Source organism: Thamnophis elegans, chromosome 5, assembly GCF_009769535.1.
Source record: "Thamnophis elegans isolate rThaEle1 chromosome 5, rThaEle1.pri, whole genome shotgun sequence".
Classification (NCBI taxonomy): domain Eukaryota; kingdom Metazoa; phylum Chordata; class Lepidosauria; order Squamata; family Colubridae; genus Thamnophis; species Thamnophis elegans.
Genome location: NC_045545.1, coordinates 56,430,591 through 56,454,356, shown reverse-complemented (window position 1 = coordinate 56,454,356; position 23,766 = coordinate 56,430,591). Strand labels below are relative to the sequence as shown.

Here is a 23,766-nt window from a genome sequence, read left to right as displayed (position 1 = left end):
GCTTCTGCCAACCTAGTAGTTCAAAAGCATGTAAAAAATGCAAGTAGAAAAATAGGAACCACCTTGGTGGGAAGGTAACAATGTTCTGTGTGCCTTTAGCATTTAGTCATGCTGGCCACATGACCACAGAAACATCTTCGGACAGCGCTGGCTCTTCACTTTGAAATAGAGATTGCCCCCTAGAGTTAGGAATGACTATAATATATGTATGAGGGGAACCTTTACTTTGGCCTAAAATACTTTGCTTATTATGCAAATGTATTGTTAAATATCTGAAATGTTTGGAACAGGTGTTACTATCATATATCAGTTCAAAATAAATTCAAAATTAATACATACAACTCCTAAATAGTGAGTCATGAAAATAAACAGCAGAGTTCACAACCGTGAATCCTAAATGTGAGTAACTATTTAAAAAAAATAGAATAAAACTAACAATAAACAATCACTTAGTCTGGAACAATACTATTTAAAACATGATTATTAGTAAGATACAGCTATTACTGCAAGTAATAGGACAATATATTTACCGGTAGCTACTTAGCTATGTTCAGTAAGACAAAGTTCAACTGATCAGATAGCAATAGGTGAAGAGAAAAGGAGTAACTAGGACATTAGTCTAAAAATGGAGATAGCAACTCCTGATATGAAATAACATAAAGTGAACAATACAATACTACACAAGGGAAGATGGCTCAATATCTGTATTGTTCCTGTGCCAGAAGGGCTAGTCTTTACTGAAATGAAATGTCCTTGTATCTTCCCTCAGTGACCGCTATTGGGAAGGCATTAAACCTAGCCAAAGACAAAAATCTCCTAAATTTAGAGAGCAGTATTTCATTAGGTGTTAAGATATTTAAAATTGAAGGGTTGGACAATGTGTAAAAACATACAGTTATAGCTAATTGGTTAAAGAGAAGTGGCCACGACGTGAAGGAATTGGAAATGTAATTGGTTGCTGTGAGAGTAAAGGGAGAGTTTCCTTGTTTTCCACTTTTTTTCTCTGTGTGCTCTCTGTGATTTACCTCATGATGTTCCTGCTTTGTTGGTTTACCTGGCGATGCCCGTTTTCCTATTTTATTTACTGTAAATATATTTATTTATATAAAAATGCTTGTTCGTGTTAGCATCTATGACTCCATTTGGACACTGGCTGCACAATTCCCTGACATTAAGATATTATGCTGGTTAGAATGGTTGAGAGGGATTTCTCAAAATATATTTAGGTATGGCTGACTGATGCATCTGAAGCTCCATATTAAAATGTGCTATTTGAGATTATTAAGTGCACACTAATAGTCCATCAATTTACCCCAAAATGTGAAAGCACAGCTGCCAGTTTTTAGATGATGTGGTTCTTCATTCACATTAAGTTCTTTCCAAGAAGTTGGGATGTCATAATATATCAGCATAGTATATATGTAGATCCAAGAAATGTGGCTTTTTGTAATTGACAAATGGAAAACTTGTATCTTGATCCATTTCCCCCTCATCTTTTGTAGAAATTGATCATGTAATCCTTTGAAAAAATTGACCATGTATGTATAAATTGATCATGAATTATTATTATTGTTAGTCAGCCAGATGTTTACACTGGATTTGGCATTTTTATCTACCAATCAATTCCTTTATTTCTTTCCAGAGACATCAAGTAATGCTACCAAACCAGAGACATTTGCCCCCAGCATACCCACAACAAATGTAATTTCACCAAATACAACAGCTACGTCGGTTACTACACAGTGGAATGCAATATTGACTACTAACAATGAGACAACAACTCAAAATTTAAGCTCAACATCACTTTTAACAAATGAACCTACTAAGCCAACAACAGATAATTCTACTGTTTTTCTTAATACAGCCATGACTGAGAACAACAATCTGATGGTAAGATTGTGAAAATTTGGGATTGTTATGAAAAAGAAAAACTATAATCTCCTTCATTGGGACCATTATTGTAAATCAATGATTGGTGTATTGATCACTCTCATCAACATGTTAATTTCAGATTCTTTTTCAAAAGTGCCAGCCTATATTCTTCAGCTTCCTAGATGATTCTTATAGGTGCACATTTATTTCTTTGAATCTCACTTAGGCTATTGTTCTTATTTCATTTTATTGAGGAAGAGGGCGCAAGAGAATAGATGTGTTTACATAACTTTTTTCCTCAGCAGAGGAAGCTCCAAGAGCTGATTGGCAAGCTGCCCAAAGCACAAATGTGAAGGGAAGAGGGAACATAAATTTGCAACTCCCAGCTGTGGTTTTCTCTAATGCGCTTTCCCACATTCAGGTTTTTAATAGCATTTGACATTCAGACGCTGTAATGTTCTACATGACCATTTTACTAGCTACTGTTTGGTTACTATTTTGTGTTCAGAAAATGTAAATTGTCACACAATCTCATCTTGCTATATGAAAATGTATCTGAGTACAGGTAAAACTAATTCAGTTATTGCATAAACATTTGCCTTAGTCTGAATTTAAATTGACTCTGTTCTTAGTATTGGAATTACAAAGCCAAATATTCCTAAAACAAAAGTAACTGATACTAAAGTAACATATTCCTTGATACGGACCCTTCTTTCATATATCTGATATGTTTGATTGCTTTTGAGGAAGTTTACCTATGATTTCAAGTAGATAAAATTTAAGTTCAACAGATTTATTTGGTTTGCTATCTCCATTTTAGGTTACTCTATATTCATCAATGGTCTTTTCAGCCATATAATGCTATTTGTCTGATGGAAGCATATACGTTTTTGAATTATGTCTCCTTTCAGAAAATGGTTGAAAGTTTTCTAACATTAGAACTGTGAGAATATTTCCTAAGTTAGTGCTTTTTCAGGAGGCAACTGGACTTTCTTGTTTTTCCTTTGAAGAATTTTTGCTTCTCATCCAAGAAGCTTCTTCAGCTCTGATAGGGTAGTGGGGAATGGAAAGAAAAACAAGAAACTCCATACCCCACTATCCAGTCAGAACTGAAGAAGCTTCTTGGACAAGAAGTGAAACGTCTTCAAAGGAAAAACAAGAAAGTCCAGTTGCCTCCTGAAAAAGCACTTTTGGGAAAACTGTGACTGAGAATCTCTACAGAATTTCCTGAGATAATTATCTCTTGCATATGTCTGCCAGCCTGAACTTTGTAATTATGTTCACAGATATGGTTCAGTGTGTCCCCATTACATAAGGTGAACTTGTATTTCAGAAACAGTCTTCTTGATGTTGGTGTTTCTATTATAGAATAGCCTTCACAGAGATAGTGGCCTAACTCCTTCTTTGTGGTTATGTTTACACCAAGTTGCTGGTTTGTCTGCTTAATACAACTATTTGTTTAAAATCACATGTAAGCATAAAAAGACCTTTTTAATCATTTCTGATATTCTTTGGGAAATTTTTTTTCCACAAGAAAAAAATATTTGTGCTTTTTTTCTGTCACGTTTTAGCAATGTTTATTCTTTGTTCTTGAATTATTCAGTAAGCACATATCAATAAAAGAGAATATTTGTAGCTCAGGGTTGGAATTAGGGGTCCTTGGTGCTCTCTGAACTTAATTGTTTTCTTGCAGATGTTTCATTAGCTAAACTAGGTAACATCATCAGGCTAGTACTGATGATGTTACGTAGTTTGGGTGATGAACTACGTAAGACAACAACCAAACTGAGAAAGCACCAAGAACCTTTCAAGCACTTACTAATTAATTGGTGATTTCATGGAAATGCAATTAGCAAATAAAATAGACAAATGACACTAGACAAAGGGAAATACAATGATACACTCTTTCATCCTTTCTTTTTCTAGTTCAATATCACATGTATGAAAATCAAGCAGCTGTCTCCTGCCACTGAAGTGGTATGCTTGGAACTCCATGAAGTCCAATCTTGTGTAAGTAGACAAGGAGAAAATGGCAACGGGGGCATTCATTATAATGGAGGTTTTGCTTTGCTTTAAGATAAAAAGCTGAGAAGGGAATTTCTTGGTGCAGAAGAGCCAACATGGAAAAGTAAAAAGTGATCGTTATCCTCCGCCCATCTTTAAAACAATAGGTGTTCATGCATTCCATTTGTTAAATTTATAAGTTGTCCAATGAACTCCATCCAGCATCACATCAAGCATGTTTTCCACTATAGCATCCATAGTTGTAAGGTAAAGGTTTCCCTTGCACATATGTGTTAGTCGTTCCGACTCTAGGAGGTGGTGCTCATCTCAGTTTCAAAGCCGAAGAGCCAGCGCTGTCCAAAGATGTATCCATGGTCATGTGGCCGGCATGACTAAATGCCAAAGGCGTACAGAATACTGTTACCTTCCCACCAAAGGTGGTCCCTATTTTTCTACATGCTTTTCAACTGCATGCTTTTTTACATGCTTTTGAATTGCTAAGTTGGCAGAAGCTGGGACAAGTAATGGGAGCTCACTCTGTGACCTGGTGCTAAGGATTTGAACCTGTGTAATGGATAGTTATATGACGTTGTTGTATTTGTAGGAACAGCATAATGCTTCTCTATGTGTATAAGAGGAAAGGAGAAAGAAAGTATTGGCTCATTTGAGTCCAATAGCTGAACAGCATAGATATCTAGACAAAGGAACAGGAGTGTATGTGCTGAAATGAGCATTGTGAGATTGCACAACCCATCCATGCATACTTTTATATGACATTCTGAAGCAAGTATGTTTTTGCATGGTGATAATAGGATGCCAATTTCTTAATTTTTGGCATCATTGTTGTTAGTTCTTAGCATCTATCCTAGAGGGTAGACCGAGGTAAGAATTCATGACATCCTGTTTCTATAACAAGGAAAATTAACCTGAATTGGAGGAGAGATTGTAACGATTTGTGAAACTGATTAGACATCGACTAGAAAGTGTTAAATCCAGTTGGTTGAGAAACGTTTGGTTGAGTTCAAGCAGCAGAATGCTGGGATAAAGCAAGAGTTCCAGAAATGAGAGAATGGCCTCTCTGCAAGTGCCACAAAATTTCTGTCTTGCAAACCTTGAAATGGAAGTTTTGCAATTTGAGCTGTACTATAGCTAAACCAGTAAACAATTATATTGAGCATGCACTGCACTGCAGAAGCAGGTATGTCAACATCCCATTTGAAATGTACAATAATACCAGTATTTAAAAGTTTATGCTAAAGTAATATTTAGAAAGATCTAATATGTGGTAGAATGTATGGAAATTATTTAAGCTGAAAGTTTTTCAAGACGTTTGTATACCATCTGCTGACTTAAACTCCTACAGAAGTTTACTTTTGTAGCATAGGCGCCACCTAGTGGGGTGATGTTTAAGCAAAAAAACAACACATGTTAATAATTTATTTAGAATTGTGATAACAACATGCAGGTTGGCTTTCTTTTAGCTCTATCCATTTACATAATGTATTTGGGGTCAGTATTATGGAAATTTTATCAGATTGATCTTTATTGTTATTTCAGTTACTGTACATGATTGAGAACGAAGATTATTCCTCTGCAGGATTGACATAATTTATATGTTCCTGTAAATGTGTGAAATTAGGCATTTTATAGAATGACCTAGGAAATCTATAGAATGCCAAAAATGAGACGTCAAAGTATGAAATGTTTAATATATCACACATTTCCTGTGACATCTATGCAATGCCAAATGGCAAACTATAAAATACTCCCCCTAAAATGCCATTCTTGCCTTCCCTGTTGCAACAAGTAGCTCAATGCTGATCTTTTATTTTTTTCAGTAAGAAAGTCCTGTACTTTATTTTGAATTTCTTCTTTCATTTTCATATACTGTATGTTAGTACTAATCTTAACTCTAACTCTTTTCATGATTCTTTTTTCATAATTTGCCTAAATAGTTCTTGGCACTCTGCATAATGCCTACGTATACAATACCTAGAGAAAGTATATAGCATATTAAAATAACACAAACATTTCATACTTTGCCTAAAAAATCATGCATTCTATAGATTTCCTATATCATTCTATAGGGATTTCCTAGGCATTCTATACAATGCCGGTTTTTCACATATTGCCAGTAACGTATATATTGAAATCATTGATTGGAAAGCCTGGAATCTGAAGTTCTGATACATCTAGAAGACACCAAATTAGGAAAACTGCCTAAATGAATCAGGCTGTGAATCTTGTACAGAAGTAGCCATTTGACTGAAGTTCTGGCTTTGTCATCACAACTTTTGATAAAGGCTTATAAGCCTTGGAAATCACATGTTACCATATCCCCAATGCTAAAACATTGAATAATATTATTCAGTAACAATTCTGATATTAGTAATGGTTTGTAGGTTTTTCTAAATTATTAAAAACTGGCTAATAGTGCTGTACTGGCTAATAAGGCACTATGTAGCATTCAAACAAAAATAGCTAATAAGCAAAAAATTGTTATTAACTAATGAATTGTGAACATTAATTTGTCAATGTGGAGAACTATAATATATTCTATAAAAGGAAGTCACAAACCAGTGTTTGATTTCTATCTGAAACATTGTTTTTATTCACTGGTATGTATATGGACAGGGTTTTTTTTCCATGAACAGAAATTTTTAATGGATGACTAAGAACCCAGATCATAATATTTCCTTTAATTGTGATGACCATGCATGCTATTGAGGAAACATGGATGATGATGATGATGATGATGATATAATAGTATGATGAACAGGAATCTATTATAAAATTCATATTTGAATCATCTATTTATACTATTTTTTTTGTAAGGAGAATGAAAGCTGAAACCAATTCTAGCAAAATCAGTTGCCTAAGTGAATATTCCAAGTATAAGCTTAAATGTTACTTCATAATTTATTGTTTTATAGTTATTATTAATATTCCAAGTATAAGCTTAAATGTCACTTTATAATTTATTCTTTTATAGTAATTATTATTGCTCAATCCTAATTGCTAAAATCTTGCACCAGTCTCCACCAATGGGAGAGAGATTATGGTAGCTGATACATCTAGGAGGCATCAGTTTAAACCTCTAGGTTTATGTGCACCCACCTAATGAGAAGGAAGAAATCACTGGAGAAGAGCCTGACGCTAGGAAAGATTGAGGGCAGAAGAAAAAGGAGACGACAGAGAATGAGGTGGCTGGATGGAGTGGGCGTTAGCTTAAATGGACTCCAGAGGATGGTAGAGGACAGAAAAGCCTGGAAGAATGTTGTCCATGGGGTTGTGATGGGTTGGACATGAGTTCGCAACTAATAACAACAAAACATTTCTTTGTTATGATCTTTTTCACTTACTACAGAAACTGAAAAGATACTATAATGTATTACAGTCCTGAGCATACTGGTACACACAATTTGCAGCTTTATCTCTTGGCTAATTTTTAGTGGAAATTGGTATCAGGCCTTCTTTGTCTCATGCATTATTTTTAAGACTGATTGCTGTGTCTGAGACACAAATAGATAGAATGAACCCCTTCAACTTCTTTGTCTTTCTGTCAGGCTTTTTCCATTCAGTAGAAAGGAAACTCTGACATCCTCTCAATTCTTTCCACAAAAAAAGAAAAAAAAAACCATAAGAGTGCTTTTCCTCAATATCCCAAACTAATATCTGTGGGAATGGTTTTTGTTTGGCTTTATTTGCATTCTTCCATTTCGCTTGCATAATGAATTCTGTGATTGTTTACATTTTTATTTCTATTGTGTAGCTTTTGTTTATTCCATTGGGCTACATTAAATCACCATTTGAGATTTTTATGAAGCTAATTAAACCACCTGAATGTATGAATTGGTATTCCAAATCCTAAATGGATTAATATGTAAAATCCTACAATGTGCCTATCAATTCATGAATTCCTCCAGCCAGTAGGAAGTTATTTACAGAGAACCCTCATTTAGTGCCTGGCTCAGATTGTGAGTGCAGTTATGACAATGATGAAAATGTAATTTTTCAAATGATCCTTGCATTTAGGATTGTTGCAGGTCTGTAAAGCAAAGGAAAGCTGAAGTGAAACTTTAAGACAGGGGAGTCAAAATCAAGGCCTGGGGACAGGATCCTCGGTCCATATATGTTTCCTGTAGAACATGGACTACGTATATCCTGCTCTGAGGGGAGGAGGAAAGTTCTCAGCAGCTGCCTAATTGCCTTTCCCATAAGGAGGCCTAGGGAGAATTTAACAGGAGTGTTTTTTCTCCACAGCTCCCAAGCAGATCCAGCCCATTTTATAACTTTCTTTTACTTGCTTTTCTTTCTAGTGCAAATTTGGCATCATTCTAGTCGGTTTTTAAATAATTATTGTGCTGATGAACAAACAGATGGACAGAATCCCACCCTCTGTACATATTTTTTTCCAAATTCCACAATGTTAGAAAAAAAAATTAAAGAAGAAATTTCTACTAGTTTAATATATATTGGACATGAAAAATTCAACAACCAGACTCAATCTTTTTTTCAACTTATTCTTTTTTCAACTTATTGAACCAGCCTATATTTCTAAATTGCTTTAGATTATTATTTTAGCTCTAGGTCTTCTGAGTCTGACCTTGACCTATGCCTTTCTTTTGATGTCCAAATTGACCAAATGGAGGGGGGGAAATAACTACAGCCTCACACTTTTCTTCCTGTCTCCTCCACAAGTGTTTGGGAAAGGCGACATTTTATTTTAATCTTTATGTGGGAAGATTTTTATCCTTGCAAAATGTGCCATGAAAAAACCATTTGAAATACTCAAGGCATTTCTGAAACAGGAAGGCCAAGTCTGTGCTTGTTATTTCCCTCATCTCCTGCCTGGTAACAGTGGAAAAGGACAGGGTGCTCGTGATTTCAAAACATTAAGAGTGCCTTGGCTCGTTTAGGACATAGTTGCAGAATGAATTGTTATAATGACATTACTTATTTAATCAGCAATTTAAGATTATATTTAATTAGTAATCAGTATCCACGGAAATGTGTTGACAAATATTTTAGTACATATTCTCTCTATTTTGATTTATTATAATGTTTTAATAAGTGGACATGTAATCCTTTCCATCCATTATACTTCAGTGAAACAATTAAGAATCCCAAGCATATAGCTTAAACATGTTCTAAACTACTGTAGGTCTGCTTTCATGTGCTATAATTCACATAATCTTTCCCATTTTTAGAGATGTGCTCATTAATGTACCGTAAAGAATATTTCTATGCATGTATTTTTGAAAGTCATAGTAGAAAATAGGGATTCCATAAATGGAGTTGCTATGCCTTCTTGGAAAATTGTTCTTAATGTTTATGGTTTCTCTTAACCTTTGTAGATTTTGAGCCAAGAAATCCATAAATAGATGTTACTGGGAGAACAGACTGTAGCTCATGGAAATATTGCTATGTTTATACCCTGTTTCCCCAAAAATAAGACCTCTCCGGATAATAAGCCTATTCGGACTTCTGAGTGCATTAGCTCAAATAAGCCCTCCCCCAAAATATTGCAGCACAGTAGCAGCCATGAGGTAACCATGCTCGCCGCCCCCTGCATCTCAAAAATGATAAGACCTCCCCAAAAATAAGGCCAAATGCTTATGGGGGGGGGTAAAAAAATAAGACCCTGTCTTATTTTAAGGGAAACACGGTAGAAACCAGTGATAATTAATATGCCACTTGGTTTTGGATAAATGTAAAGAAAAACAAATGATGAAAAATGTTCTACAATTGTAACTGTTTTTGTTTTGTCTTATTTTTTAGGAAAACTTTAAAAGAAACAAAGGGGAGGGATTGAGCAAATTGGTTTGTAAAAAAAAAGAAGTGCCATGCCATATTGAACTGGCCAACTCTGATATGAATCACCACTGCATGTTGTTGCTTGCAGTTAACAATACAGGTTAGTTGAAGGGATTTATTATAGCTTGTAATCAAATTGGTCAGTGACTTGCTAAGATTGACTAGATTTCACATGTCTCATGAAACCATTATTTTACCTTTGGCTGATTCAACAACTCTTACATATAACTCATTTAGCCCCAATCCTGCAATTATGGGTTTGCAAGATAAGTAAACCCAAAGTTTTTACTATCTTTTTCATCCTTAGATTATAGAAAATATTTGAAAAACCAACCATTTCAAAATGTAATAGGTGTCCTCAGATAGGTGTTACTTCTATTCAACAAAAAATTAAGGTCAGGAAGTGGTTTACTTTTGTTTTTGGTTTTTTACTTCCCAGTTAGTTTACAGCCATGGGATTTCCTTGTTATCTCTTATCTAGGGGCTAACCAATCTATCCCACCTTAGGTTTTTTTTTTCAAAATCAGCTAAATGTTGTGGCCAGCAGCAAATAAAAAATTAGAACCTCTTTCACCCACATTCCTGTCATTATTAAATTCAAAACAATAGATGGTATATATTACAACAGCATTCAAATACTAATTGAAAACTCTGACTTGATTCACAGATTGCATGGGCCATAGTGTTATTTGGTTTTATTTTAGAATTTTATTTAATAAATTTATTAAATTTGTGCAAACACACTCAGTTTGATTTGTAAACCATCACTTATAACTTATTTATGTATTTTTATTATGCTTGAATTTTGTCTTCTCCCATAGGATCTAGGCAGCTAAACAGGTAAACAGATAAAATACTCTCCAAATCCTTAAATACACATAATTATTTTCCAGAAGCACACATAGGGACATGAGTGTGTCCCATCTTTCAATTTAAAAAAACCTCTCTCCAATGAGTTGGTTTTCAAAGTTTTCCTGGATCCTAAGAGTGATGTGACATTTCCACTGGAAGGGAGTTTCAAAGAATGCTTGCCTTAGGGCCACATCAGGTATAATCTTGGAGAGATCGAATGTGGAAGAGTTGATTTTTATTTATTCATGAGCTATGGTGGCACAGTGATTAGAATACAGTATTTGCATGCTAACTCTGCCCACTGCCAGGAGTTCAATCCTGACCCGCTCAAGGTTGACTCAGCCTACTATATTTCCAAGGTCAGTAAAATGAGGATGCAGATTATAGGTGGCAATATGCTTACATTGTGAACTACCCAGAGACTGCTGCAAAGCACTATGGAGCAGTATATAAATCTAAGTCTATTGCTATACTATTTCATTTGTTTGGACAGGCAAATGAATTAAGGAGAAGATAACCAGATAACCAGGATCAGATCTATATAAGTTTTAAATGTGGCAACCAGCACCTTACACCACACCCAATATTCAGTTGGAAATTAAGGCAACTCCCATTACTACTGCAGCCTTCTCATTCTCCAGCAGCTTCAGTTTCCACAGGTCCTTCAAGAGTCATCCCATGTTGAGCATTTTTTAATAATGGCCATGCCCACCCCAGCTCTGTGAATGGGAAAAATGTCATGAAACATCACATGACGGCAACGTGACACCACAAGTTTGACACCTATGATCTAATAGAAGTGACTAGATCTTTGGTGACTATAAGTAAGTCCTCCAAATCCAGGGAAAAAAAGTTTTAATTGTACAAAAAGGTTTATCTGACATCTGGTTTTCAAACAGGAGAATTCTCAAATTAAAAAACATCTTTGAACAAAGGAATACAACCTTTAGAGTTTTAAGAAATGGATTTTCCTTGCAATTGTTAGATTTGTAGATCCAAAGCCACTCCTTCTTGGAGGGATTCAATTAAAATGTGTTCTTCCTCATCGAGACCCAAACAATCTCCACAGAGTCAATTAACAGTTCTATCGCATATCTATTCATGGCTATGGTATATACTATGTATCAACAGCATATGATGATGCTATGTTTTATCACTCTAGTCAATTGTGATTTATTTAATAAACCACAGTTATATAAGCCATATATAACTTTGAATAAAACCTGTGGAAGTGATACTGTAAATATTGTTAAAGCTTCTTTGCTTGATAAATAATTCCAATATTCTTCTTCTGTTTTCTCTGCTTTAGAAAATATACGTGCGGACGCATTGTGTGTCTTTCTGGATGGCAAGAAACCAGATTTGAAAGCGGTAATTTATTCATTCTTTTACATATAGGAGTTAGGTGAAACAGAATAAAAAAAATTAAAACCTAAAATATTACAAAATCTGAATGGTAAGTTTGTATGTCAAGATCCTTTATGACTAAAATAATGTAAATGAACAGTGATATTTTTCACAAAGAATGTGGAATAAAATATCTATAATTTAATAATCAAATTACTATAACAAGCAACGGACTCTGGGAATTTCCCAAACAATTTCCAACTTACCATTTTTATAAAACAGAGTAAAATGTTTTAAGCACTAAAACACTTTTAAGCAAAAAGCAATATGCATTTTCATGGATTTGAGTTGTCATCAACTTAAAATGTCAACCAAAAGTTCTATTGGGCAGAAAAGGCTTCTGGGCATCTACAGTATCCTGTATGTGAAGAAACCACTTTTAGTATCAGATTCGCCAGAGAATATTTCAGAAGACAAAGTGAAACTGATTTCATGGAGTTATTTCATTCATTAAAGACATACCCATATTTTATAAGACGCACCCTTTTCCATCCCCCCCCCCAAAAAAGGGTGAAAATCTGGGTGTGTCTTATACACTGAATACAGCATTTTTTGCCTCCCAAAACCCTGTCCCCTTCACCAAAATGGCCTTGCATAGCCTTTAGAGCCTTGCAGAGTGCTCCTGGGAGCTGGGGAGGGCAGAAATGAGCAAAAAAAAAAAAAAAAAGGCCGTTTTTCACTCGTTTTGGTCCCCCCAGCCCCCAGGAGCACACTATAAGCCTCCTAAAGGCTATGCTAGCCCTTTTTTTGACAAAAAAACGGGCCCATTTTTGCAAAAAAGGGGCCTTTTGGGAGGTCTGCAGAGTTCAAAAACTTGGGTTTCTATTTGCCTCTTCGAAACCTTGGTGTGCCTTATACTCTGGTGCATCTTATACTCCGAAAAATATGGTAAATAGCTTTCAAGATGTGCAGTGTTCTATTACAAAGTGCAAAAGAAAGTCCAATTTTCCAGAAATTGCATCCTGAAAATTAGTTTCCTTTCTATTGTAATTTAACATGCAAAACATATGAAGAACACAGGACTTCTCTCTTTCCAAACTATCTTGCCAAACATGCATATCTTAAAGTTGCGTGATTCAATTTCAAAGAGATTCAGCAACTCACAATTCAATCTTCAGATTGAATTCTTAAATCATTTGAAAGAAACACAGTGAATGAGGTGCTTTGGATTACTTTGGATTAAGAGATTTGATTGGGTTCTCTTTTATGTTGCTGCGATTTTCCTCCCAAAATGGACAATACTATTCCACCTATTGTGTCTCACTTTTGATAGAATTTATTTAGGTACGTTTACATGGAGTCCAAAATTTATTCCACCAGTGCATGGTTGTTTACACTAGTTTGCTCTTTCTTATATAATCCCCTTCCTTTTCCTCAAGCCACATCCTTTTATTATTGTATTTCCTTTACTCCCAATGTACTTGTCTAGCCTGAAATATAGCCAACTGGCACATGTGCCCAATCTGTCTGTAGTTGTTTATTGCTGTTAGTCCTATCCTTTTGTGCCTTTTTTATTTTCTGCATTCCCTTAAAATGTTTTTTTTGCTATTTGTTTGTCTTACTTTATACTCTGTAAGTCTACCTCAGACCTAATGTCATACCATGATATAAAGAATTAGTCTGTATTATATGCAATAGGTTATTGTTTACACTAGCACATGTGAAACGTGTAATAGCAATAATGTGCAAATTTCTTGGGATGTTTTTAAGTTGTTGGCAAGCATCACATAACCCATCATTCCCAGAAGAGGCTAATTCTGCCTCTTCTGCTCTTCCAGGAAGCTATCAGCCCAGAAAGATAAATGACGGATGATTATAAAATCTTCAATCTTTAGTAAGAACTTACTTTTAAAACTGTTTTTTTAAAGGCTTTGCTTTTTAAGATTTAATAGGGCATTTTGTCAGCCTCATTTCCCCATAAACTGGATATTTTAACACTCTAAACAGTTTGGAACTGTTATGTTGTCCTTTCCTCATTCCTGCTATGTCTTGTTTAAACAAGATATGAGAGTACTTCAAAGTGAAAACCTTCAAGCTACCTGACATAGGAGGTAGCTGTGTTAAACTAGGGTACAAAAACCAGAGGAAGCACCTTTTCTATGTAACAAATTTTATTAAAAGACATAAACTGTATGGAGTAAGAAATGACAAATCACCTTTAAGAATCTATCATTTCTGCTGTTTGCATTCCTGATAGGTGTTTTCATACTTCTTTGGTTCAATTCTATTTTGTTTTTGTTTGTTTTTTTCCTTTTAGCTTGGGATAAAATCCCACAAGCAGGAACGCACTGAGATTCACCAGGTCCATTCTCGGGGGACACTTATTGCCTTAGTCACCACCGGCCTGCTGTTGGCATTTTTGGGATTAGCTGGATATTATCTTATGAGACGACGAAGCTGGAGTCCCATGGGAGAGAGGCTGGTTAGTGCTTATAGTTGGCAGAACAAGTAGAAAGCTGAAGGCATGTAACAGCAGTTGCAGAGAAAAATGACAGGATTGCTATTCTTCCATTACTATAAGTGATGTGTTCATTTCCATAAGATATTCTACAATTTCAAGTTATGCTTACTTTTTTCAACAGTAAGATTAAACAATTTATCAATACCACCAAATAGGAATCATATTATTCCCAATATCCTCCTGCTTTAAATTCAGATTGGATTTATTCCTCTTATTTCTGCTGCATTAAAAACTTTCCCTATGATTTTATCACCAAATGATGAAATAAAGAATGTGAAGAAAAAGAAAATATTTTTCTTAATTCATTTGTTGCTTTCAATTTCTGTTTCTTCTATCTTTAGGCTGGCTGGCAACCTTTTGATTTTAACTATGTCAGCTAAATGCACAACTGCAACTGTAATCAATTTTTATTTTTGATATCTGGGGATGTGCAAATATTGTTCCCAAATCCAGAAGGTGGTAAAATGAAGTAGAGAAGTGGAACTGGGAAACAGCACCTGACACTTTTACTTCAATACCGTTCATGGGGTTTCAGTCACATATAAATTGACTGCCCATATAATTTTCCAGGAAAATATCTTTTTGAGATATTATAGGAATATTGGAATGCAAATAGCTGGAACCGTTCTAATGAACTCTAATGATTTTGCAAAATCTGTGGGACATGACCCTTTTCTTGTGTTTTTTTAAGAGTTTTTCTCCAAGAAAAAATCTTTCTCTTTAAATAACCACTTTCATACAATGAATTTCTGTAGGTCACCTTAATTAACCTGGAATGCAAACATAGAACTCTGTAGAGTTTCATAGACAATTTTCAAAAGATATTTAGAACATTTGGGAGGAACACCTGCAATACCATACCGAAGGTGTCATTTTTCCACAGAGTGTGTCTTTCCCAGACCTAAATCCAAAGCACTGTATAGTCCTACCATATAGTAATAAAAACTCTTGACAAATTCAATGCCAATGTCAACACAGCAATAGTTAATGGATGACCTGTTATTCCATTTATTTACTTATGGACTGTACATTAGCTTTCAGAAAATAGACTATCATTCCATTATTGCAAATTAGTGGTATTACTGTCAATCTCTACAATCAAGAAATATAGGTGCAGGTGAGCTTGTGTATGAATCAAATAATAGGGCAAAGAGATAGAGCAATACCTCTTACAATCCATGGGGATATTTCATAACTTATTGCTAAAACATCTGTCCCTGAGCAAAAAACTCCAGATTAGTTTTCTGGTGCTTCCAGTTTAAAAAAATCTGGAAGTAAACTATGAATAATTTTCCGCTCCAAACCCTAGATACCAGGATAGACAAAAATATTAATGAAACTGTATTCCGGATTCTCAGTATTTGATCCAATCTCTCATTTTATTGACAAGCTTATAGTCAAATTATTTGTATTATTATCATTGATCAGATAGGCCACTGAAATATACTTCATACATGAACAAGGCCTCCCTGTCCACTCCATCAAGAATATTATCTTAATATACTTTTCTAAATCCCTGACTGAAGTGCCTGACTGAAAGAACATTTTTTTTTTATTTTCTATATAGAAGCTAAATCGTTTTGTTGACCTTTGAATAACTTTGCCTAATTCTGAATTTTATTATTTATATCTCTAACCTCTTTAGGGTGAAGATCCTTATTACATCGAAAATGACAGCCATGGCAACCCTGAGATCCCTGTGGCCTCTCAAGAGCAGCCTGACCTGCAGGATAAACCAAATCTCAATGGAGGGGCTCGGGAAAATGGAACTGGCCAGCCATCCTCAAAAAATGGACACCAAACAAAGCCCCAGGTTGTGGCTGATACAGAACTGTGAAAATGCTGTGACCTTCTTAATGCAGCTGGAAAAGCTCAAAGAGGAGCTACAAAGAGGAGCTAGGAGTAAAAATTCCTAAATGAAATTATAATATCTTTTTTTTAAGCGTTAACATTAGTTTTTCAGGGCTGACGCAGCATTTGTGTATGGAAATTGTAAAATTAGCAAACTGCTTCAATGGGATTGGGTATGTTCTTAATAAATGTGGACTAAATGTGGGGTTATTTTATTTTTCTACTTTTAAATGTGATATCCTTCACAATAGTTCATCCAGGGAGACACAAGGCATGTTTCCTAGATTTTTCACTTATTTGAGAGTTGTTTAATATCTATCTGATGCTGTTTAGAGTAAGAAAGGGCATTTTCACTTTTTTAAAATGTAAATTTAATTTAATTTTAAAATACAACAGAGATGTAACAACTACAGCTCCAGAATAGTATGCAGCTGAACGTCCCTAGAATTTGGTAATCACCAGCCTTTCTCATACCCATCTAAGACTGTCTTTTTTACCTTTCTGCACTTAGGGCAGGCTATGCTGCAATTTGTACATAATATAAGATGATTGTAACTCTGCAACTCATCAAAAGCCTTTTGAAATATAATTGAGGCTGTTCTTAAACAACACAAAATAAACTGTTCACCAGATTTGCTTAATTCGAAAGAACTGAGTACATTTTCAATTTAAAAGAAATAGGAAAAGTTAGGAGACTTTTATAACATGAAAATGCAGTATAGTAGGCAATTGAGCTAATTTCAAATGATCTGTCTCTTTCAAACTTTGTTTTCATTGTCCATATACTGTACATAAGAACAAGCAAGCAACTTTTTTCCCCTACACAGTACTTTCTAGATGCTTCTGGGACTCTTACTAGAACTCATAGCAAGTACATCCTTTGAATTCCAAAAGTCACTGATTTTTTTTTAACATAAAGGAAATAAATTTGAAGTGTTATTCTTAATCCAGATACAGTTAATTAAATTGAAATCAAGAGTGGCATTAGTTGCAGTTGCAGTTACAGTAAGTAGAGTTACATATTTCTGAGCCTGGAATCCTATTTTAACATCTTGGGGTTTGAATACAATGCAGTTTACTTCTAAATTGATATTTATGTCATAGTTTTGCCTTTGAATCTAATTTTCAAGCAAAACATCTGAGAGTCTATAAATGAAAATGAAAATGCAAATATATCTATATTTAAGTGGTATGCTTAAATTTGTATAAGATAACATTAGTCATGCTTTAATTTAGCCTATATTTTAGACTAAATTAAATATTCTAACCCTCTTTTCTTGCCCCAAATATTTTTCTCCATTGCCTTCCTAACCGTCAGTGCCCATCCTAAAACGTATTGATTATTTAATGTGTTGTTTGAAAATAGAATGTAGAACAAAAATGTGACTAGGCTCTGAAATGAATTGTCTTTTTTCTACTAATTATCATGGATATTTTTGTTTTAACTGGAAATAATTCAAGAACATCTAACATGAATAATACTGCCTTATTTACGCTTGTCACTGGAAGCATTAGCTAGATATGGGATAATGAACATAAAAATAAATATCCCACTAGAGAAAAGAATATATATTTTCTTTTTAATGCAAATATCCCTAATTTGGTTTTGTCCAGATATGTTGGAACTAGAATTCCTGCCAGGTATTGTCCAAATGCTGGTGCTAGACAATGAATCAATTATTTAGTAGATTAATGTTTACATTTTTGTGTTTTAGTAGAGCAAACATGATTGTTAATATGATATAAAAGAAGCATGTATGTTGGAATTGTCTCTCGTGTAAACTATACATATGTTTAGATCATTTTCATAATTTTAAAAAGCAGCATATGTATTTTTTAATTGTTACTTAGTATCTGATTTCCAAAATGGCATTTTGATTGTTTTGGGTTTGATGTACTTAATTGAAAAGCTGTAATGGGCAGAAATGATTTGCCTTAAGTTAGTCTCTGAGTGTTTGGCAAAAGTAAGTTTTCAGCTGAAATATTCCTTTGCATAGATACAGTAATTAAATAATAGTAGAGACAAAAATGGTAATGTAAGAAAAAAATCAAAATACACAGGAATGGCTCATGACTTGTGTTAGACTCCTTCACACATTACAGCAAGCTTCTTCCCATGTTGTTCATTTTTAAGACAGACTTAATTAGATGCTGTTCACTCCACTAGAATACTATTTATGGGAAGGTAGGGACTTCTTGGTAAGACAAAGGCCACAAACATCTCCCACATGAATCGGGATTTTTGCTGAAATGTCATGGCATATGAGAAAGATTGATATTGTAGTAGACTAACTGGATTCCTTAAATTGCCTAACAACTAATACTTCATTGTGAATGCATAGGACGTTTTATATCCATTTTGCTGTTTCTTTCTGTGAAAAAATAGAGAAATGAATAAATGAATATATTACCATAATAAAGATAGAAAACACAGCCTTTATCCTTACTTGGAAAGAATACAGGCAATATATATTTTCATTGCTTTATGTTTATGTACAACAAAAAGGTATGTCAAATTCATAGGTGAGACGGAATTTGGGACCGCTCTCCATCCTTCCATTCTTTCTCCAGCAGCTCATTATCTTTCCTTATTTTTTTTCTTTCTCAGCTCTTCTCAGCTTCTTTCCTCCCTTCCTAGTATACCCAAAATACCATCAGCCACTTTTGTTTCAAACATAGTTGTACTTGTTTCTTTTAAAAAAAAATGAATATCAACATTTGTCTGAAGTGGTATAGTGTTTCCTGCCTGAGCAGGTAGTTGGGACTCCAAAGTCCCTTCCAACTCTGTAATTCTAAAATGCATTTACACAAGTGAAAGTAAAGAGAAAACCCATATATTCCTGAGTTGTTAAAGCAGATCCTTGCTCTTTATGATCTCAGCTATTAATATCCAATCAGGGACATAGTGGCTCAGTGGCTAAGACGCTGAGCTTCTCGATCGAAAGGTTGACAGTTCAGTGGTTCGAATCCCTACTGCCACATAACGTTTCTTGTCCCAGCTTCTTCCAACCTAGCAGTTCGAAAGCACATTAGAAATACAAGTAGAAAAATAGAAACCACTTTGGTGGGAAGATAACAGCATTCCATGCACCTTCGGTGTTTAGTCATGCTGGCCACATGACCACGGAAACGTCTTTGGACAGTGCTGGCTCTTCGGCTTTGAAACAGAGATGAACACCACCCCCAGAGTCAGAAACAACTAGCACATATGTACGAGAGGAACCTTTATCTTTTATTAATATCCAAATTTCTTCCAGAGCCATGAGACAATTGCCATTTCTATTTCTTCAAGACTTTCAAATCAGATGAGCAGGATGGATTGTTGGAATTGATATACAGTATATTTTATCAGTCATGATCAGTACAAATCATTTTTTTTCATTTCTTAGTTTTTCTTTCTACCATCCTTTTTTCATGAATCCTTTATTTAAACAGCCGTTTATGAGCTATTTAGTTAGTATCAACTTTTAAGAGCGAAACAGACTTTCTCCAGAATGATCTGTCCCAAGCTTTACACTTTAGGTTTCTCTACTGTATATCCATTGCTGGTATATTTCAAGTCTATTCTGCTTGCTGCTGATTGTCCTCTTCTTTTGCTTTTCAACTTTCCAGCATTGTAGACTTTCAGGTCATCACATAATTTGTTCAAAAGATGATAGTCTGAGTCTGGTCTTGTGCCTCAAATGATAATTCAAATGGATTTATTCTATGATCCATTTATTTACTTGGATATACATAGTATTTCCAATAGTTTTCTCCAACACCAAATTTCAAAAGCATCAATAATCTTTTTTATCCTGCTTCTTCAAAGTCCAACTTTGCTTGCACAATTTTGATTTTGATAGCTATGGACATATCAGAACATCTGAGTATCTTTTCCAAAGCCTTCATTCCAATTCTACCAAATGTCTGTGGTATATTTCTTGACTACTGATTCCTTTACTACTGTAGTCAAACCTAAAAGGACTGCTTGCAAAGACTAACATTATTCAGTTATTGACTGTGTTGCACCCAAGGACTGCCTACCTACATCTTTAATGGCTATGAAACACACTGTTCATTGTTTTTCATTCCTTAGTAGTGAACAGTATAATTCTTTGATCAAATGTGCTCAGTTCCAATCCACTCTACTTTACCAATGCCTACAAAGCCCAGTTGAAGTTGATTCATTTTGTTTTTCACTTTGTTGAACTTTCTTACATTGATGCTTTTTATGTTCCATTTTATCATTGTAATTCTACCTTTTCAGTTTTGGTTTTTTTCCCTGTACAGCAACATCAGCAACTATGTGCCTCAAAGACTTTGATTTAGCTGCATCATATACACTATTATATTTCAAAAGATCCTCAACAATTCTGCAGTAGCATATTGAATGCCACCTATCTGATGCTATTTTGTTGACCAGTTTATGACCATGCCGTAAGGAATATCTAGTTTGGGGCAGGGCACAAGTGAGCCCATTTGAACATTTGATAACATATTATGGCCATTCTAAATGGTTTTCTAGGGGAGTATGAGCAGTCTCCAAATAGCTGCTTATCAGGTAGCTACTGGGTTCTAGCTCAGTGATAAAGAACATTTCCAAAGAGATGCTTTGCAGAGCAAAACATTACCCAGCATCCACACAAGCTATATATGATTGAGTCAGGCTGAAATATTTTGAGAACATTCCATGGCATTTTCTCTTCATATGAGCCTATATATGCAGAAGATATTTATTTTGTGCAAATCAGTCAGACAAAATAATAGAGTCATGATGACTCTCTCCCCCTTCCCCCTGCCCCCAGCTGAACTTAAATTAATCCTTAACTGAGATGGATTTGCAAAATGGAGCATATCACTTCACACATTAGGCTTAGGGAGGTATCCATGGTCATATTGATATACCTGTATGTGATGCCATTCTGGAGGCTGAATGCTGGTGAAATAAACATTACCAAAAAAGTAATATAATATGGGTGGAGAAAGAAAAAGAAGACAAGACACCATTATACTATGGAAATGGTGAGGCTGAGCTGGGGAATCTTTCAAATAATCCTTCAAAATAATACATAGAAAGACATGAGTTCAAGAAACTGAACAAATGGTAGCCTGGATAGAACTATCTTATTTCTAAATAAGGAAAACTGAATGCCTCTCATGTTATTAGAAACTCATTGTGGTCTATATTATGGCCTGGTCTCCCAGCTTTGGGATATTATTTCAAAACATGAAGACATTTGCCCAACTCTATCTAAAAGGCATTCTGAGTTCTGAGATTTATGATAATGTCCAATATAGTTGGACCTACACAAGCATACTTCTCCCTTCACTCTAATTTTATGTGATATGGAGACACAATGCTACATTTTCTATGCCTCAAGGGTCTCGGAAGGCTGCTATGCCTGTTTTTTCATGCCCAGCATTTCTGCATCTATTAGCCAGCCTTACTAATGTAGGAACAATATAATGCTTTGAATTTTCCCTATTCTTACTAGAGATCCTTAGAAATTGATCAATAGAGAAGCTAGCACAATCCATAAATTGTGTTTGGTATAAAGGTTTGTTTGCAAAAACAAATGTAACTTCTACAGCTTAATCATAACCTTTTAATATCACTCATCCTATCTCTAACATATTTCTCTTGTCAGAAAAAAAATGCCCTGATTTATACAGGGTAAGAAAACAAAAGCTGTTCCCAAACTGTCTGAAGCCAAAGGAAATGAAAGGCACGACACCAATAGAGGTGCAGAATATGAGAGTTCGCCAATCCGGAAAAGGTTGTGTCCAAGCTACAGGAAGTTTTCTCCAAGTGTATAAACATACTCAGCTTTGGCTTGAGCAAAGCTGAAGGTGTTATTACTTTTTCCTTATCAACCCACATGCATTTTTTCCCTTGCAAAAATTCCTTCTTAATCTTTTGTTTTGGAAAGCATGCTGCTGATAATGGCTTCCTTCTGCTCAGTTTCTGTAGTGCAATGAGAAAAGTACAATTCAGTATTTATCTCCTTTGCATTCATAGGTCTCCACTAATTAAAAGAAAAAGGACCTGATGCCTAGTTCTTCATTTAATTTGTGGATGAAATCATGATGTATTATTTATAGCAACATGCGAGAAAAATAATGGGTCTAGAACTACTTCCATCAAATTATTTTATTCACATTTTATTACATTGCATTTTGCTGTAAAAGTATTCAAGTCAACTTTCAGTTTTATACATTTCTAATTAATTGGACTTAAGCAAAAGGCGTGGAAGACTTTTGCCTGTAGCCAGGAAATGTAGGTGGCATTTACTTAGATGGACTCAAATTCTGAGTCATTGTAAATCAGACTCTAATATCTTATGTTTGATGCACTGCAAGGAACGTTCAGAAAGATAAATAATTAGCTAACAATTTTTACAAGAAGAATTTAAATAACTTTTTTTCTTGGATGCTTTACTGAATAATATACATTCAACTAAAGTGAAAATTGGCCAAATAGCAAATGGTAGCATCCACAAACTCTTTAAACTGGGAAAGATTTGAAAGAAATGCTCAGCAACTAAAGAGGATTTAGTCATGTAACCAATTAAAACAGCATCAACCAAAATTTCTTATTAACCACATTTGATTTTCTGTTATTTCTTTAGAAACTCTTAACAACCCTTCTATTGGTGGAATTGAAAGTTATTAGAGTTGCCCCTGCTGAGTGTCACTGAGAGTCTGTTAATAACAGTGTCTAAAGAACAATTTCCAGCCATTAATAAGCTGTGGTTTTTGGCAGACCACAAACTCCACCCCTTGCTGGTGTGAAGAAGGAGTCTGAGATACTTATATGAAAAAAAACAACTGACTGCGAGTGTTTCTGAAATATGGGCTCATTTAACGACACATTCTATGTTTTGCATTTTTGTTTTATTAGTTTTATTCCAATAACAAAAATATACAATCTCATTTATCTTTACACAAAATAAGCTCTTCTAGTTATGCTTAGGGATGAAGATTGAATTTCTTAAAGCAAGCAGAAAATCCACTGTGACTCTTCAGATGCTACTAAAGCATAATATGACCAATGTTAAATAAAATTGGAAAGGGCCATCAGGTCATTGGAAGTAATTATGTGCTTTGCACAGGAATTCAGTTTAATATATTCTTGGAATATTGGTCTATTCAAAATCGCTACTATTGGTTCTATATAAATATGTACTGTTATGTATGCATGTGTGCGTATACAGTATACATGTGTGTATATGTGTTACATACATACATATATACATATATATAGTATGCACACACACACACACACACACACACACACACAAACACAGGTAGCTTTTTCACTCGCCTTTAAATTAAGTCAACTTTTCCAGTCATCTGAAGTTTATTCCCCCAGCTCAAAAACAGCCAAAATAAAGTTGTGTACTAAACCTCAGGTGACTGATAAAATCGCAGATAGAAATGTGGGTCTACATCAAATATTAGCACTGAAAGAACTCTCTACAGTTTCGTACCTCATACATATAGCCAGTGATGGGATTCAG

At 34.8% G+C, this 23,766-nt stretch overlaps 1 protein-coding gene across 1 annotated transcript in view; it reads left to right on the top strand.

Moving 5' to 3' along the window:
• CD34 (CD34 molecule) overlaps positions 1-17,633 on the top strand; it is a 34,705-nt gene extending 17,072 nt beyond the window's left edge. The window contains exons 3-8 of the mRNA XM_032217760.1: positions 1,643-1,890; positions 3,799-3,882; positions 9,658-9,793; positions 11,855-11,916; positions 14,210-14,374; positions 16,059-17,633. Coding sequence (XP_032073651.1) covers positions 1,643-1,890; positions 3,799-3,882; positions 9,658-9,793; positions 11,855-11,916; positions 14,210-14,374; positions 16,059-16,250 — 887 coding nt within the window. The 3' untranslated portion in view covers positions 16,251-17,633. The remainder of the gene's footprint in view (positions 1-1,642; positions 1,891-3,798; positions 3,883-9,657; positions 9,794-11,854; positions 11,917-14,209; positions 14,375-16,058) is intronic.
• Positions 17,634-23,766: the final 6,133 nt, after the last annotated feature.